Source organism: Emiliania huxleyi (assembly GCF_000372725.1).
Source record: "Emiliania huxleyi CCMP1516 unplaced genomic scaffold EMIHUscaffold_3, whole genome shotgun sequence".
Taxonomy (NCBI): Eukaryota; Haptophyta; order Isochrysidales; family Noelaerhabdaceae; genus Emiliania; species Emiliania huxleyi.
The window spans coordinates 1,744,593-1,762,215 of NW_005199770.1; the positions used below are offsets into that span (position 1 = coordinate 1,744,593).

General features: G+C 74.0%; 3 protein-coding genes across 3 annotated transcripts; all 3 read left to right on the plus strand.

Annotated features, from left to right (window-relative positions):
- Window positions 1-7,905: 7,905 nt before the first annotated feature.
- Window positions 7,906-8,562, plus strand: EMIHUDRAFT_61293 (polyketide synthase; the record flags this gene model as incomplete). The annotated part of the gene is made up of 1 exon (XM_005775413.1): window positions 7,906-8,562. A coding segment is annotated over one exon (657 nt), but the record flags the coding sequence as incomplete, so codon positions are not given.
- Window positions 8,563-11,799: 3,237 nt separating this feature from the next.
- EMIHUDRAFT_61387 (hypothetical protein) lies at window positions 11,800-12,303 on the plus strand (the record flags this gene model as incomplete). Its single annotated transcript, XM_005775414.1, has 1 exon — window positions 11,800-12,303. A coding segment is annotated over one exon (504 nt), but the record flags the coding sequence as incomplete, so codon positions are not given.
- Window positions 12,304-16,824: 4,521 nt separating this feature from the next.
- On the plus strand, window positions 16,825-17,109 carry EMIHUDRAFT_46949 (hypothetical protein; the record flags this gene model as incomplete). Its single annotated transcript, XM_005775415.1, has 1 exon — window positions 16,825-17,109. A coding segment is annotated over one exon (285 nt), but the record flags the coding sequence as incomplete, so codon positions are not given.
- Between the last annotated feature and the right edge of the window lie 514 nt (window positions 17,110-17,623).

Here is a 17,623-nt window from a genome sequence, read left to right on the forward strand (position 1 = left end):
CAAAGGCGACGCTGGCGCACTCCGGCTCACACCAGGCGCCGCCGCCGCCGCCTCAGCCGCGGCCGCCGCGCGCCCCCTCCCGCCCCAGAAACCCAAGTGTGCCGCTCTTCCTCTTGCAGGTGCCCCCACTTCGCTTGCGGCCAGGGCAGCTCGAGGCGGCCGCGGCACCTCCTCCGCAGCCGCGAGTGCACAAAGTGAGGGTGCCCAAGGCGCTCGGCGACCTCCACCCCGAGCAGCCACTGCCCGAGTGCGCGCTCCTCGTCTTCCAAGGCGAGGCGGGCGCGGAGCACTTTTGCCTCGGCGGCGACCCGTCCCCGACGAGCCTCGCGAGCGGCGCATTCCTCGACGCCCTCCCCCCGGCCGGCCGACTTGTTGAGCGACTCCGCGACGCGCCGATGCCGAAGGTGGTGGTTTGCCACGGCGCCACCCGCGGAGGAGGGATGGCCTTCCCGTGCCTCGGCACGGTCGTGCTCGCGCACTCGGACGCCACGTTCGGCTTCCCCGAGATCCGGCGCGGCGCCTTGCCCGGCGTCGTCAGCGTGGCGGCGCGGCAGCGGCTGAGCCGCGCGGCGTGCGAGCGCCTCTTTTGCACGGGCGATGTGATCGACGCGCCGACAGCGCAGCGGCTCGGGCTCGTGGACGTTGTGGGCGGCTGGGCGGAGCTCGAGACAGAGGTTGCGCGGCTGGAGCGGCACTTCCTCTCCTCGGCAGAGCGGCTGGTGCATGCGCCTGGTGCGGAACCGTCCTCCGCGCCAGCCGCCACACCCGCGCCCTTCGAGGTGGGGAGCAACTCGCAGGTGGCGCGCCTGTCGGTGACAGCAGAGTCGGCGACGCGGCTGGCAGGCGATGCGCTGCGGCTGCTCGCGCAGCTCTCCGCCTCGCTGCGCGTGCTCGTCCTGTCGGTGGAGGGGTCGGACGGGCAGGAAGGGGAGGGCGGGGAGGGCTGGGAGGGCGGCGGCTCCTCCGCTGCCCCGTGCGCGGAGACGGGCGCGCGCATCGAGGCTGCAATGGCGCAGCTGACCGACGCGGGCGTCGCCATCGTCGCCTGCGTGCGCGGCCACGTCCGTGCGCCCCCGCTGCTGCGCGCATGCCTCGCCTCGCACTATCGCGTGGTCGAGGCTGGCTCCTTCTTCTGCTGCGACAGCAAGGACGCGCCCTCGCGGTCGGCAGCCTTCCGCGCGCCACCCTAGAAGCGGAATACGGATTGCTGTACTCCCAACCAGCGCTCGAGAGGACACGCACTCAGCTGTATTCGACCGTACTCGGCGTCACTCACTGCCTTCGTATCCCTCGCATGCACGCGGTGCTCTGAATGCTCTGCACAATGCCGCCCTCCCGCCGCGATGTCGGCGTCTTCGCCCCCGTAGGCGCGCTGCACTCGATTGACGCAGAGGCCCTCCTGCGAGAGGGGAGGGTCGACTCGGCGCAGGCGGTGGAGCTGGGCCTCGCGAGCGAGCGCGCCGAGCGTGCGGTCGAGCGCTCCCTCCAGTTTGCGCACTGGCTCGTGCGGCAGCCGGCTGCGGGACTGAGACACGCTCTGCGGCTGATGTGCCCTCGAGCAGCAGCGGGGCGCGGGGTGCGGGAGGCGCGGCGCCACAACGCGGCGCTGTTGCGGGAGGCCCTGCGCGAGAGGCGGGGGGAGGGGGCGCGGGAGACGCGGCTGCCCGGCCGGGCGCGCGGTGAGCACCCGCGAGAGGAGAGGGAGAGCGAGGGGCCGTGTCGAGGCGCGCCGACTTCGCTGCCGCGTTTGGGCCGGGAGCCGCCACGAATAGGCGCGTCGTCGGCCAGCCCGCCACCTCCTCAGCGCTCTCCCTCTGCGCACTCCCTCCCACCGCCGCGTCCACCGCCCGCTCCGCCGCCCCCTCCGCCTCCTCATTTGCTCCCTCCTCTGCCGCCGCCTCCTCTGCCGCCGCCTCTGCCGCCTCCTCTGCCGCCTCCTCCGCCGCTGCCTCTGCCGCCGCCTCCACACGCCTCCGCCGCAGAGGCGACCTCCGCCGCCCAGTCGCACTCCGCCGCGAGAAGGAGGCAGCTTCGCGCCGAGGCGCGGCCCGAGACGCTCGCGCCGCGCCCGACCCACGGAGATGCCGCGCCTCGCCACGCCGGCATCGTCGCGCTCGAGGTGTACGTGCCGCGCCAGTGCGCGTGTGCGGCGGCGCTCGAGGCGTCCGAGTACGGCATACCGAGGAGCCGGGAGGGAGGCCTGCGGGTGAGCGAGCTGTCCGCGTGCGACGAGGACGAGGACGCCGTCTCGATGGCGCTGACGGCGGTGAGCCGGCTGGTTGAGGCGCACGGCCTGCGGTACGAGGACGTGGGCATGCTGCAGGTGGGCACGTCCTCGCTGCTCGACCGCTCCAAGAGCGTGAAGAGCCACCTGATGGCGCTCTTCGGCGGCTGCGCCGATGTGGAGGGGATCGACTCGTACCACGCGACGAGCGGCGGCGCCACGTCGGCGCTGCTCGCGTGCGTCAATTGGGTGGAGAGCGCGGCTTGGGACGGGCGGTGGGCGATCGCTGTGTGTGCCGATGCCGCCGGAGAGGCTCCCTTCACGAGCGGTGCGGCGGCGGTCGCGACGCTCCTGGGGGCGGACGCGCCGCTCTGCCTGCGGCGCGAGACGCCTGGCGCTAGCCCCCCTCACGGCGGGCGGGAGGTAGTCGGCCTGGCGCCAACCCCTTGCGAGCCGTGTCTGCGCCTGGCCCAGCGCATCGGTCCGACGTCGACGGCGGCGGCGCTGATCAACTTGTGCTCGCTCTGGCTGCACGCGCCGCCAGAGTCGGGCGCGCACATCCGCCTACTGCCCTCCGATAGCGGAGCCGACGCGTCGGCCGCCCCTCTCCTCCACGTCCGCGGCGAGCTGCGGTGCGGTGACGGACTGCTCGAGGCGCTCGACGCTCGGCAGAGGCTTCCGCCGTCGGAGTTTGCGGCGGTGTGCGAGAGGCATGCGTCGAGCGGCGGCCGCTTCGGCTGGGTGCCGGAGCCACGTGGCGAGTCTCCTCCGGGCAGCTACCGCATCTCCGCGGTGGGGGCGCGCGGCGTGCGCTCGTACGAGCACGTGCCTCGGGTGGTGGAGCTGCGGCTGGGCGCGCCCTCCTGGGGCGCGCCACCCTTGGGCGCGGCAGGCGAGGCATCCGTGGGCGCGGCAGGCGAGGGGCCGCCGGCGAGTCGGACGGACGACGTGGCTGCACTGCTGCGCCGCCTCGTCTCTCACGCGAATCGCGACGAGGCCGGAGGTGCCGCCGCCTCGTCTTCCGCCGTGGACACGGCGGCGGCGGTGTCGGCCGTCACAAAAGAGGTTGTCGGTGCGGCCATCGACGCAGACGCGCCGCTGATGGAGGCGGGGCTCGACTCGCTCGGCGCGGTCGAGCTGCGCACCCGCCTTTCCTCCCGGCTCGGCGCAGAGCTGCCAGAGACGCTCGTCTTCGACTTCCCCACAGCGCGGCAGCTCACGGCGCACTTGCTCTCGCTGACGGCGCCAGGCTCTGCGGACTCTGCCGCCACCGCGGAGGCTGCGGCGGCCATCGCTCGGATGCTGGCAGATCCTGGGCTGCTCCACTCGGCCACGGCTCTGGCCGCCTCTCGCCGCGGCGCCGCTGTCACTGGAAAGAGCTGCGCCATGCCGGCGGGTGTTTCGTCGGTCGATCTGCTGGCTGGCGCAACTGCGGCTGGTTGTGATCTCGCTGGGAAGGTGCCACCGCCTCGATGGGACGCTCAAGAGGCACCGGCCGGGTACAGCGCAGACGCCGTCGCGCGCGCTCGCCACGGCGCCTTTGTGGATGCCATTGAGCTCTTCGACCATCTCCGATTCGGCGTCTCGCCCGCCGAGGCGGCGGCGATGGACCCGCAGCAGCGGCTGCTGCTCGAGCGCGGCTACGAAGCGCTGCACGCGTCGGGGCTCGACAAGGCAGCGCTCGTCGGCAGCGGCACGGGCGTCGCCGTCGGCATCGGCCACGTCGAGTTTGGTCGGCTGGTGCTGTCGGGGCCGTTGAGGCACAGCGTGTATGCCGCCACCGGCTCGAGCCTGTCGATCGCGTCTGGGAGGCTGTCATACGTCCTCGGCCTGCAAGGGCCGTGCGCAGCCTTCGAGACGGCGTGCTCCGCGTCGCTCGTCGCCTGCCACTCCGCGCTGCGCGCGCTCCAGCACGCTGAGTGCGAGCGCCACCTCGTCGCCGGCGCGGAAGCGGCTGTGCACAACTGGTCGGCCGTTCAGCTGGTGCCTCACCGCCGGTCTCCGCCCGTGTCGCGTAGGCGTCAACGCAATGCTGATGCAGGCGACGGCGCTCACCTTCGCCGTGGCGGGGATGACCTCGGCGGTCGGGCGGTGCCACACCTTTGACAGCCGCGCCGACGGCTTCGCGCGCGGCGAGGGCTGCGTGTCTCTGGCTCTCGAGACGCTCGAGAGCCGGAGCGGCGGTCCAGGCGATGGTGGCGGCGAGCCTGACGAGGGGTCCATCGGCGTGGCCGGGAGCGCGGTGCGGCAGGACGGCAAGAGCGCCAGCCTCACCGCCCCCAACGGGCAGGCGCAGAGGGGCTTGCTTCGCGCCGCGCTGGCCGAGGCGAGCGTGGAGCCCTCCTGCATCTCGTGCGTCGAGGTGAGTGGTCTCTGTGGAGCAGCGTCAGCTTCCCCCATTCCACCGCCCTCCCCCGCCCCCCCGCCCCCGCCCCCGCCCCCGCCCCCGGCGCCGCGCCCCTTCTTGAGCGAGCGCACCCCTCGCCCGTTCGCACTAGGCGCACGGCACCGGCACTGCGCTCGGCGACCCGATCGAGGTGCGGTCGCTCGCCGCAGCAGTGTTGCCTTCGCGCGGCGGCGTGGCGCTGCCGGTAGCCGTGGGAAGCCTCAAGGCGAACACTGCACACGGAGAGACCGCGGCTGGCGTTGCAGGGCTATTGCGGCTGGCAACGGGTCTGCTCGAGGCGCGGTCGCCGCCGAACGCGCACTTGCGCGCTCTCAACCCCCACCTTGGATCTGCTCTCGAGGGGGTGGCTTGCGCGCTTGCGGCACAGATCGCCGAAGTCGCTCGCGCGCCAGCCTTGGGCGGCGTGAGCGCGTTCGGCTATAGCGGCACCATCGCGCATGCGCTATTGCGCGGCGCGGCGGCGGCGCCCATTGCCGTCGCCGGGGCCGCTGTGCTTGGCTACCGCCGGCGCCGCTTCGCCTTCTCGGCGCATCGTCCGCCTCACCCACTCCTCGGGAAGAGGGACATCGCGCACTCGCCGTCCGAAGCTGCGCGCTTCACAGCCGTCGCAAGCGGCGCTCTAATCGCCCTCGTCGCCGACCACGTCGTGCGGGGCAGTGTCGTGTTCCCTGGCGCCGGCTACCTCGAGATGGCGCGCGCCGCTGCGGTAGCGAGCTCGGCGTCGCCCGCCGCGCGCGCCGAGCTCGAGCGCACCTTTTTTGTGGCGCCGCTCGTCCTCGAGCCGCCATTGGATGACGACGGCGGGACGACGATCGCGTGTGAGGTGGACGCGGCGCGGGGGTTCGAGGTCCGGAGCGAGTGGGGCGTGCGCAGGCTGGCCACCGAGGCGACTGTGCATTGCTCCGGAGTCGCCGCTGCCCCGCCGGGCGATATGGCGGACGGCGGGCCGTGGCCGGTGGCTGCCTCGATCCGGGGGGCGGCGGTGCTGGCGGTGGACGTGTGCGAGCTCTACGCGCGCCTTCGCTCTGCCGGACTCGAGTACGGACTCGCGTACCGTCGGCTGCATGCCGCTTGGGCGGCCGGCGACGCGCCGCAGGCCGCCACTGCGCGGCTGCGCCCTGCCCGAGCCACTCAGGGAGTGCGCCTCCACCCGGCAGACCTGGACAGCGCGATGCAGCTGAGCGCCGTCCTCGGCGGGGCGGGGGAGGGGACGATGGTGCCCTACGCCGTGCGCGCCGCCCGGCTTGGAGCGCCCCTTGGTCGGTCCAGGGCCGCTGCGGTCTGGACCTCCACGCGTCGAAGTGTCGCGGTGCGCTTGGCGGGCGCGGGGTGGCGCGGCGGCGCCTTCGCGGCGCTGGACGGCTTCGAGTCGCGCGCGCTCCGGTTGGCGACGCCCTCGCGGCTCGGAGCCGGCGCGGTGCGCGATCTCTACACCACCACTTGGCGACCGCTCGCCGCCGTGTCGACTCCCCTGCCTCGACGCCATCGAGTGGTTGCTCTGGGCGGCTCTTCGGTCGCGAGCGGCCTACCCATTGCGGGATGGCGGTCCGGCGTCGCGCTTGCGCACCCGGCTGCGTCCGGCAGGGCTGCCTCTGCGCCGCTCGCCGCGCTCCTCGCATCCTTGTCGCTAGTTCGAGCGCAGCTATCGGCGGTTGATGCGGCCGACCTCTCCTTGCTCACGTCCGGGTCGCTGACGATCGGCTCCGCTGCCACAGCGAGCCCGCAGCACGGTGGGGCGCTCGGCCTCGCCCGCACCGCCCGGGTGGAGGCGGCGGCCCAGCTGCGGCTTCTGGTCCTTGACCTAGCGACCGGTGCGCCGTGTCGGGCCCTCCTCCTCAGCGCAGAGCCGCACGGAGAGCACGAGCTCGCGAGCCGCGGCGGCGGCACTTTGGCTCCCCGCCTGCATCCGGCCGCCGCCCCCGCTTCGGAGCTGCTCGAGCCGTGCCTCTCGCGCCGCCAGCTGCTGCTCGGAGGCCTCGGCGGCCTCGGCCTCGTCACCGCACGCTGGCTAGCTGAGAGGGGCTCTGCCAGCCTCGTGCTCGCGTCTCGCTCGGGATCTCATTCTGGCACCGCGCGCGCGCTCTCTGTCCCGTCGCAGTGCGCCGTCCTCGCCGCGGCGTGCGACGCCGCGGAGCCGGCGGGGATTGCCCAGCTGCTCGGCAGCATTGCCAGCGGCGAGGCCGGCCCGGCAGTGGGTGGAGTATGGCACGCGGCAGGCGTGCTCGCCGACGGCACTCTTCGATCGCAAGGCGTGGCGACGCTGCGTCGAGTGTTTGCCCCAAAGGCGGACGGTGCGTTCCTTCTCCACAGGGCGTGCGCGGCGCAGCCGCTAGACGCGTGCGTCTTCTTTTCGTCGGTGGCGGCGCTGCTCGGTGGGGCGGGACAGGCCAACTACGCCGCGGCCAACTGCTGCCTCGACTCGCTTGGCGCACAGCTGCACGCGCGGGCGCTCGCCGCCTTGAGCGTGCAGTGGGGGGCTTGGGCCGACGTCGGGATGGCCTCGGGGGCGGCGGTCAATGCGCGGCTTCAGGCGGTCGGCGTGGGGCTGCTCTCGCCGCGGCAGGGGATGCGAGCACTCTCTTCGGCGCTTGGCCTGCGCGCGTCGCCTGTCGTGGCTGCGCTAGCCGTCCGATGGAGCACGTTCCTCGGCTCGATGCCTTCGGTACCGCCGCTCTGCAGCGGGCTGCTGCTCACCGCGGGCGGCGGTGCCGCTGACACCACCGCGTCCGTCCCGCTCGGTGCCGTGGCCAGCGTGGGCGAGGTGCTCACGTTGGTCCGGCGGACCGTGGGCAGCGAGGTGGACGCAGACGCGCCGCTGATGGAGGCGGGGCTCGACTCGCTCGGCGCGGTCGAGCTGCGCAACCTGCTGCAGCGGCACTGCAAGGCCACCCTGCCGAGCACCCTTGTCTTCGAGCACCCGACTGCGCGCCAGCTCTCTCGGTTGCTCTTGGCTCAGGGCAATGGCCGGCCTGCCGATGCCCCGCGGCAGACGGCTGCTGTGGACATCGACCGGCTGGCGTCGGTGGAGGTCGCCTCGTCGTGCGCTGTCGGGCCCGGCGGCGCGCAGGGCGAGGGCACGGCCGCGCTCTGGCGGCTCGTCGCTTGCGGCTGCGACGCGGTGAGCGAGGTGCCCGCCTCGCGATGGGACGTGCGCGCGGGGCTCGACGGAGCCTCTTCGGACCTCGCCGAACGGCAGCGCCACGCGGCCTTCCTCGCCGACGCGGACCTCTTCGACAGCGGCTTCTTTGGCGTCGCGCCGGCCGAGGCGGCGGTGATGGACCCGCAGCAGCGGCGGCTGCTCGAGGTGGGGTACGAGGCGCTGCACGGCGCCGCGATGCGCAAGGCGAGCCTGCAGGGCAGCTTGTGTGGCGTGTTCCTTGGCGTGTGGACCCCCGAGTTCAACGACGTGCTCGCTCGCTCGCCCGCCGCGCTCAGCGTGTACTCAGCCACGGCGGCGATGTGCTCCGTCGCGGCCGGGCGCGTCTCGTTTGTGCTCGGCCTGCAGGGGCCCTGCCTCTCGTACGACACCGCCTGCTCGAGCAGCCTCGCCGCGGCTCACGGCGGCATGCGCGCCCTGCAGCTGCGCGAGTGCACGGCCGCCCTCGCACTGGGCGTCAACATGATATTCAGCCAGTATGCGAGTCTCGGGATGGCACGGGCGGGCATGACGTCTCCTCACGGCCGCTCCCACTCGTTTGACCGCCGCGCCGATGGCTACGGCCGTGGCGAGGGTTGCCATGCGGCGGTGTTGCGGCTTGCGGCTGGGGGGCTGCAGCTCTTGCGTGGCTGCGTGGTGCGGCAGGACGGCCGCAGCGCGAGCCTCACTGCGCCGAACGGCCAGGCACAGCAGGCGTTGGTGGTTGCGGCCGTCGGCGAGAGCGGGTTGGATGCGGGGGAGGTGTCTTGCTACGAGGCGCACGGGACCGGCACCGCGCTTGGCGACCCGATCGAGGTTCGTTCGATCGCGCTCTCGGTGCTGCACGCCCGCGCCGGCGCGGCGCCGCTGCTGGTCGGGAGCCTGAAGGCGAATGCCGGCCACGCGGAGCCAGCGGCGGGGCTGGCGGGGATGTTGCGGCTATCTGCAGGTCTGTCCGAGTCGCGCAGCCCTGCCAACGCGCAGCTGCGCGCCCTCAACCCGCACATCGACAGCACGCTGGCGGAGGAGGCGGCGGGGCGGTGCGCCTTGCCGGCGCAGCTTGCGAGCGCCGACGCCACCGCCGTGCGCCGCGGGCTGGCGGGCGGCGTCAGCTCGTTCGGGTACAGCGGCACCATCGCGCACGCGTTGCTGAGCGTGGACCCTGGCCGCCCAGCCCCCGCGCCCACCTCGCTCCCTCCGCGGCTGCGGCGCCGCCGCTACGCGTGGGCCGAGTCGCCGCACCCGCTCGCCCAGCTCGCCGGCCCGCCGGCCGCCGGCCGCGCCACCTTCCGCTCGCCCATCGAGGGGCCGCTCTTCGCCCTCGTGAACGGGCACTGCGTGCAGGGGCGCGTCGTCTTTCCCGCTGCCGGCTACCTGGAGCTGGCCCGCGCCGTGAGCCAGCGGGTGGACCGCGAGCCGTCAGGGGCGGCCGCCGTGCTGCAGCGCGCCTTCTTTCTCCGCCCCCTCTTTCTCTCTCTCGCCGACGAAGCGTCCGTCACTTGCGAGCTCGACAGCTCGTCGGGCAGGCTCGAGGTGGCTAGCGTAAACGCGGCGGGCGGGGACGGAGTCGCGCATTTCGCGGCAGTGCGGGTGGCGGGTGCGGCGGCCCAGGCGATCCCACCGGCCCTGCGGTCGGTGAGGGAGTGCTGTCCTCGGCCTGTCGTCGTGCCCTCGCTGTACGCCAGCCTCCGCTCCATGGGCCTCGAATACGCCGAGGACTTCCGCACTCTGCAGTCTGCCTGGGCGGCCGAGGCGACGGTCGCAGCGCGGCTGCGGGGGCGCAAGGTGTGGCCGGGCGGCGGGGTCCACCCCGCCGACCTCGATGGCGCCCTCCAGCTCGCGTCGCTGCTCTCGCCGTCTGCCTCCAAGGAGACGCGGATGCCCTTTGCGATCGCCGAGGCGCGAGTCGGCGCTTCGTCCGGCCGGCTGTGGGCGGCGGCCTCTCAGCGCGGGGCTGACGACACCGCCGTGTGGCTGGGCTCGCCGCGCGCAGACGCGCAGACGCGCCTCTCTGGCTTCGAGAGCCGCGCGCTCTCCGCCGCCCCCGCGCCGCGCGAGCAGAGGCCGCTCGCGCCGTCAAGGTACGTGGTGGAGTGGTGCGCCGCCGAGCCGGAGGCCGCAGAGGGAGGGGCTGGCGCCGCTCCTCCTCTACCGCGGGTCGCGGTCATCGCAGACACGGCGCCCGCCGCGCTGCTGCGGCTGGGCAGCCTCTCCTCGAGCACAGGAGGCGCTCTCGGCGCGGAGCGGTGGGACGCGGTGCTGCTGGCCGCCCTCGGCCCTGCCTTTGCTCACGGCCTGCACGCCCTCGCCGGCGCGCTCAGCGCGGTGCAGTGGCAGGCATCGCAGGCGGCTCCAGTGCCGGTGTGGCTGTGCACGCTCATGGCCCAGCCGGTGGCGGGCGCCTCGGCGGCGCGGTGCGCGCACGCGGGGATGTGGGGCTTGTCTCGCGCGTGCCGTGCGGAGCTGCAGCTCCCTGTTTGCAGCTTGGATTTGGACGGCGAGGCTGCCGTTGCGAGCGTGGCTAGGCTGCTCGGCGGCCGACAGATCCGCTTGGGCGGCGGCAGCGTGCACGGCTTGCGCGTGGCGCCGTCCGTGGAGAGTGAGGCGGTTCTACGTGGGTCGTTGCTGCACGCGCCGAGGCTCGCCGCCCCGGTCGACTGCAGCTTCCCCGAGGCCATCTGTCTGAGCGCCGCAGGGCGCGGGGCGATTGCCGACTTGCGCGTCGACGCGCAACGTCCGTTCGATGCGCCGCTGGCGGCGTCGGAGGTGGAGCTGCAGGTGTGCGCGGTCGGCCTGAACTTTCGAGACGTGCTGATCGTGCTGCAAGAGCTGCCAGAGCAATACCTGACAGATCCTGGCACAGACTGCTCCGGCGTTGTGCGCGGCCTCGGCGCGGGCGGCGGCGGGCACCTCTCGATCGGCGCGGCGTCGTTTGGCAGCGCAGTCGGCTGCCTCGCCTCGCGGGCGCGGGCCGACAGCCGCTTGCAGGTGCGCAAGCCGTCGGCGACGAGCTTCGAGCAGGCCAGCACGTTGGTGAGTACTTGGGGAACCGTCCACGCCGGCTTTGAGCGCCTGCGGCTCTCGGGCCGCCGCGCGCTCCTCGTCCACGCCGCCGCGGGCGGCGTCGGCCTCGCGGCGACCGAGTACGCGCATTGGCTCCAGCTATCCCTCGTCGGCTCGGCCGGGGCTCCGTGGAAGCACCACACGCTTCGCAGCCTCGGCTGCCGGCGGCTGGTCAGCTCCCGCCACGCCGGAGCGAGCGTGGTGGGTCTCGTCGGCTTGCTGCGAGGGTCGCGGGCGCACGCGGCACTCAACAGCCTCTCGGCCGACTTCATCGCTGCGTCGAGCGCTGCGCTGGGCGAGCGCGGCCGGCTGGAGGAGATTGGCAAGCGAGGCGTGTGGAGCGACGGCCGCGCGGCGGCGGCGGGCGTCGCTTACGCAGTGCTGGACATGGCGACCGAGGTGCCGTCGCGCCCAGGCTGGTTCCTGCGGCGGGTGTTGCAGGTGCTTGCGCGGCGACTGGTGGCGGCGACGGTGCGGCCGCTGCCGGCGGTCGCCTTTGACCTGGTGCGCCAGGCGCAAGCCGCTTTCCGCTTCCTCGCCAACGGGCGGAGCATCGGCAAGGTTGTGATGCGGGTGGGCGCGCCGCACGTGTCCCGGAGCTTGCCCGCCGAGTTTGGGGCGGTCTGCGGTCGGCTGGACGCGCACACGCGGCGGGCGGAGGCGGCGCTGGACGGAGACTCTCTTTCGCGCGCGTGCGAGCTGCTCGATGCCCTGTGCCGGCAGTACGTGCAGGCCGCCGTCGAGGGCCTCGCCGCGCCCTCCTCCGTCGCGGCGTGGCACCACCGGCTGCTGCTCCGCTGGTGCGCGCAGCAGCCGCCGTGCGCCGCGCCGGTCGCCCCTTCGGCGGTGGTGGATGCGCACGCCGGCTTGCGTCCCTTGGTGGACCTGGCCGAGCGATGCGGCCCGCGGCTGGGCGCGGTGCTGCGGGGCGCCGCTTCCTACCAGGAGCTGCTCTTCCCCGGAGGGTCGATGGAGGCGCTGCTGCCCGTCTACGAGGAGGCCGCCGTCTCGCGCTTCTACAACGACGCGCTGGTCGCGGCCGTCGAGTCGGTCGTCGCCGCCCTCCCGCCCGGCCGGCTGCTTTGCGTCATCGAGGTTGGCGCCGGCACCGGCGGCACGGCAGCGAGCGTGCTGCCGTCGCTCGAGCTGTCTTGCGCGCGCTACACCTTCACCGACGTGTCGGAGGTCTTTCTGCGCCAGGCGGAGCCGCGCTTCGCGCGCTTCGCCCGCTTCATGCAGTACGAGCTGCTCAACATCGACGCAGACCCGCGGCTGCAGGGCTTCGCCGCGGCGCAGTTCGACGTCGCCGTCGCCACCAACGTGCTGCACGCGACGCCCTTCATCCGCCACACCCTCCGCAACTGCCGCCGGCTGCTGCGGCCGGGCGGGCTGCTGCTCGTCAACGAGGCGCTGGCCACGAGCGCCTTTGCGCAGATCACGTTTGGCCTCACGGACGGCTGGTGGCTCTTCGCGGCCGACCCGGCGCGGCTGGGCCAGAGCAGCCCGCTGATGGCGTGGGAGCACTGGCGCGCGCTCCTTGCGGAGAGCGGCTTCGCGCGCAGCCACGCGGCGCGGGGCGGCGGTGCGCTGCGCACGCAGGCGGTGATGGTCGCGCAGGTGGCGCGACGACCCGAGGCCGCTTGGCCCGCCGGGGTGGCGGCGGAGGCGCAGCTCTTTTCCGGCGGGCTCGGCGGGCTCGGGCTGCTCACGGCGCGGCTGCTCGCGCAGCGCGGCGGCGGCTCGCGGCTCGTGCTCTCGTCGCGGAGCGGGCGCGTGCAGGCCGGGAGCGAGGCCGACTGGGCGTGGGTCGCCGACAGCGGCGCCTCGGTCGAGCGTGTGCGGTGCGACGTGTCGGACGAGGCGTCCGCCGCCGCCCTCGCGCGCTCTGTGCTCGGAGGGCCGTGGCGCTTGGGCGGTGTCTTTCACGCGGCGGGCGTGCTCTCGGACGCGGCCCTCGCCAACCAGACGCCGCTGCGCTTCCGCGCCGTCCTCGGCCCGAAGGTGGGCGGCGGCAGCAGCTTGCACGCGGCGAGCCTCACGGCGGGCGCGCTGCGCACCTTCGTCGTCTACTCGTCGATGGCGGGCCTGATGGGCTCCGCCGGCCAGTCGCCGCACTCGGCCGCCAACGCGTGGCTCGACTCGCTGGTGCACTTCCGGCGCGGCGCGGGCGTCAGCGGTGCAGGCCTGCAGTGGGGCGCCGTCGCCGAGGTTGGGTACGCCGCCCGGCACGGCGCGGACAGGCGCGCCGCCAGCGCGGGCACGGGGCTCGTCTCGCGCGCCCTCGCGTGGGAGAGCCTCCGCCAGGTCCTGTCGAGCTCGTCGGTCGCCGCAGTCTTTGCGGCGGACTGGGGGAGCTACCTGCGCGGGGTGGCGCAGCCGCCCGGGCTGCTGCTCCCGTGGAAGCACCGCTCTCGGCGGGCTCAGCCCAGCAGGGCGGAGGCGGCTGCCGAGCCTCGCGCCGCCGGCCGCTCGGGCGTGGTCGGGCTGCAGGAAGTGCTCGAGATGGTGCGACAGACCACCGGCAACGAGGTCAACCCAGACGCGCCGCTGATGGAAGTGGGTCTCGACTCGCTCGGCGCGGTCGAGCTGCGCAACGGGCTGCAGCGCGCGTCGGGCGAGGAGCTGCCGAGCACGCTCGTCTTTGACCACCCGACGGCGCGGCAGCTGGCGGCGCGTCTCGAGGGGCCCGCGGCGCCGGCCGTCGAAGCCGCCGGCGGGGGCAGCGCCACGGCGGTGGCCGCCGGGGATCGGCGAGCAGTGGGCCTGGCCGGGGCGGCGGCGGCGCTTCCGGGCGGCGGCGCGTCGCAAGCCGCGCTGTCGGACCTTGCGGTCTGCGGCGCCGACGCCGTTGGCGAGGTGCCGGCGAGCCGCTGGATGCTCCAGCCTTCTGCGGCGGCCGACGACGCGGTGGCGCGGCGGGTGCGGCACGGCGGCTTCTTGCGCTCGCTCGACCTCTTCGACAACGCCTTCTTCGGCGTCTCGCCCGCCGAGGCGGCAGCGATGGACCCGCAGCAGCGGCTGCTGCTCGAGCGCGGCTACGAGGCGCTGCATTGCGCGTCGCTCCGGCGCGCCTCGCTCGCCGCCAGCGCGCTCGGGGTGTTCGTCGGCATCGGAGCCAACGACTGGCAGACGGTGCTTGCGCACTCGCCCGCCGGCCGCAGCGTCTACGCCGCCACCGGCGGCAGCCTCTCGATCGCCTCGGGCCGGCTGTCCTTTGTGCTTGGCATGCAGGGCCCGTGCGTCTCGTACGACACCGCGTGCTCCTCCGCGCTCGTGGCGCATCACGGCGCGCTGCGCGCGCTGCAGCAGGACGAGGCGGACGGCGCCCTGGTCGCAGGCGTCAGCGTCATGCTCCTGCCTCGGGTCGCGGCCAGCTTCGCCCTCGCCGGCATGACCTCTGCCACCGGCCGGTGCCGCACCTTTGATGCCGGCGCCGATGGGTACGCACGATCCGAGGCTTGTTGCGTGAGCATGCTCACCATCGCGGGCAGGGAAAGCGAGGGCACACAGATGGGCCGCTCCGGCAGCGCCGTGCGGCAAGACGGCAAGAGCGCCAGCCTGACCGCACCGAATGGGCGGGCGCAGCAGGTGCTTCTGAAGGCGGCACTGGCGGATGCGGGGCTGTTGGCCCCTGCGCTGAGCTGCCTCGAGGCGCACGGAACTGGCACGCCACTCGGCGACCCGATCGAGGTGGGCGCGGTGGCGGCAGCGCTGCTGTCCGATCGGGGCCAGGAGGAGCCTTTGTTGATCAGCTCGATGAAGGCCAACCTCGGTCACGCCGAGCCTGCGGCCGGCGCGGTGGGTTTGCTGAAGCTCGCCGCCACGCTGGGCGTGGCCACTGCGCCGCCGAATGCGCAGCTTCGAGTGCTGAACCCGCACGTCCATGCGGCTCTGCTCCACCTGCCATGTGCCGCGACAATGTGCGTGAGCGACCTGACCAGCTCAGCTGTGGCGGGCGGCGTGAGCTCCTTTGGCTACAGCGGCACCATAGCGCACGTGGCCCTTCGCTATCCGACGAGCCAGCGCCCCTTGCAAGTGGACGTGCCGCCGCTCGGCTACTCGCGCAAGTCGTACAATTGGCTGCCGCCGCCGCCGGCGGTCGGCGCTGCGTCCCGTTTGGCCCTCGGCCCCTTCGACGCGAAAGCACTGAGCCTCCCCAACGGCCGAGCTGGCTCCCTCCACTTTCTCGAGTGCCGTCGGCAGCGCAAGCTGCGCGTCCGCGCCGGCTGCGAGCCTGAGCAGATCATGCGGGTGCACGCCGCCGCCCTCAACTTCCGCGACGTGCTCAATGTCCTCGGCAAGGACCCTTCGGGCCAGCTCCGCCCCATCGGCGGAGAGTTTACCGGCACCGCGCTGAGCGCGCGCGGGGCCGCCCTCTACGGGCTGGCGGTGGGTGCGTGCGCCACGTACGCGCGCGCCGCGCTCGGCCGCTGCGCTCCGATGCCGGCGTGCCTCACCTTCGAGTCCGCCTCCACCTTGCCCACTGCATGGGTGACCGCGAGCTACGTCTGCGCCGACGCGCGCACGAGGACGGGTGGGCGGGCGCTGCTGCACGCGGCCACGGGCGGGGTGGGCCTCGTCAGCCTCGAGCTGCTCCATTGGCTCGCCGTCAGCGCCGCCGCGTCCGCCGGCGCGCCCTTCAAGCACTCCCTGCTCCGCGCACGAGGGGTCTCTGTGACGGTCAGCTCGCGAGACGCGGCGGCATTCGTCCTCGGGCTCGTCCTCAGCCTGCGCGGCCGCCGCGTCACGGCCGTCGTCAACGCCCTCTCCCGAGAGCACATCCCGGCCTCGCTGCTGGTTCTGGGGCAAGGGGCGACCTTCTCCGAGCTCGGGAAGCTCGACGTGTGGAGCGGCGAGCGGGTCGCTGCGTCGCACCCCACCGCCGACCTTTGCGCCGTCGCCGTCGACGATGGCTGCCGCGGCTGCCCGGGCTGGGCTGCGAACCCCGGGGGCTGGTTGAGCGGCCGCCTGCAGCAGCTCACGAGGGGCGTTGATGTGGGGCACGTGTCGCCACTGCCCTGCAGCTGCTTTGCGCTGGACTCCGCGGGCGCGCGGGCGGCCTTTCGCTTGCTGCAGCGTGGCCAAAACGTGGGCAAGGTGTTGTTGCAGGTTGCGCCGATGCTGCAGTTGCGGGGCCGCTTGCGCGGCGGCGAGGCGATCGCGCACTTGGAGCGTGCGCCGGCCGGGTCGCCGCTGCTGGTAGAGCTCGACTCCGTGGCGATCAGCGAGGACGCGGACCTCGCCAGCTATTGCGCCGCTCGCCCGCTGCTCGTGCTGCTCTGCGCGGGCGAGATTCGGGGCACGGGCGCGTTCCTGCTGCTAGACGCGGCGCTGGTGGCCGTCGGCGAGCGCGGCGCGTCGTTCCACTGGCCCGAGGGGTGCAACGGCCTCGCCACCGGGAGGAGACTGCGCGTGCCCTCCGCCGCGGCGCGCAACACCGCCGTCGAGGCCGTCGGCATGGGCTTGCTCGACGAGGTGCACACGGGGCGAGCGGCGGCGGCAGCGGCGGCGCGGCAAGCGGTGGAGCGGCTGCAGGCGGCGCCGCCGGACCTGCTGCGCACCTGCTGGACCGCGCTGCCCGCCCCCTCGGCGGACGCCGCTTTGGTTGCGATGGGGAGCCTCCAGCCGCTCGCGCCACGGCAGCGCGGCGGCGCGCGGCTGGTCCGGCTACGCGTCGACGACGAGGGGCTCGTCGCAACGCTGGAGCTCGACGACCCCGCGCGCTTCAACACGATGTCGGCCGAGCTAGGCGCCGACCTCGCCTCCCACTGCTCACAGCGTCCGCTCTCTTGACTCGCCGCCCTTTCCTCCACAGGCGACGACTTTGACGCCGCCGTCGCTTGCTTGCGCGAGCGCCGCCCGGCCGTCCGCGCGGTCGTGCTGCAGGGGACCGGGCCGCACTTTTCGGCGGGCGGCAACCCGTACTCGCACGCGGGCAAGGGGCGCGTCGCGGTGCCTGCCGCGGCAAGGTCGCTGCTGCACACGCTGCGCGGCCTGACCGCCCTGCGGTCGCTCGGCGTGCCCGTGGTGGCCGCGACGCACGGCAAACTCATCGGCGGCGGCATCGCAGTCCTCACTTGCGCCGACTACGTCGTGGCCGCGGCAGAGGCGACCTTCGAGCACGGCAACCTCGTGCGCGGGGTCTGCCCGATCGGCGGCTACACGGCGCGGCTGCCGCACGCCGTCGGCCCGTCGCGCGCGCTGCGCATGTACCTGACCAACGAGACGATCGGCGCCGACCAGGCCTGCGCCATCCGACTGGTGCACGAGGTGCAGCCCGGCACGGTAGCCGCCCAGCAGAGGGCCCTCCAGGTGGCGCGCGCGCTATCGCGGGACGGCGCCGCCGCCTCGGCGCTGCTCGCTGACCGGCTCGAGCCCGACGCCGCCCTCGACGCCGCCGAGGTGGTCTCGCACGCGCGGTGTAACGCGCTCAACGGCGGGACTTTCGCGCCCGCCGCCGCCCGCGCCGCCGCGCTCGAGCCCTCCCCGCCCACCCTCGCCCCCGTGGAGCTCGAGGCGCGCGCGCTGCGCCCGCCGACCGTGCACACGGTGGAGGTGCCCCTTCATCTGGTGGCCGACCCGGAGGGCGCCCTCCGATGGCCCGAGTGCGCCCTCCTCGTCTTCCGTGGCCGCGACCGCGCGGGCGGCTTCTGCCTCGGCGGCGACGTGTCGCACGAGCGGCTGCGCAGCGGCGCATTTCTCGACGACGTCGACCGCTTTGGCCGGCAGGTCGACGAGCTGGAGGCGGCGCCGATGCCGAAGGTGGTGGTTTGCCACGGCGCCACCCGCGGAG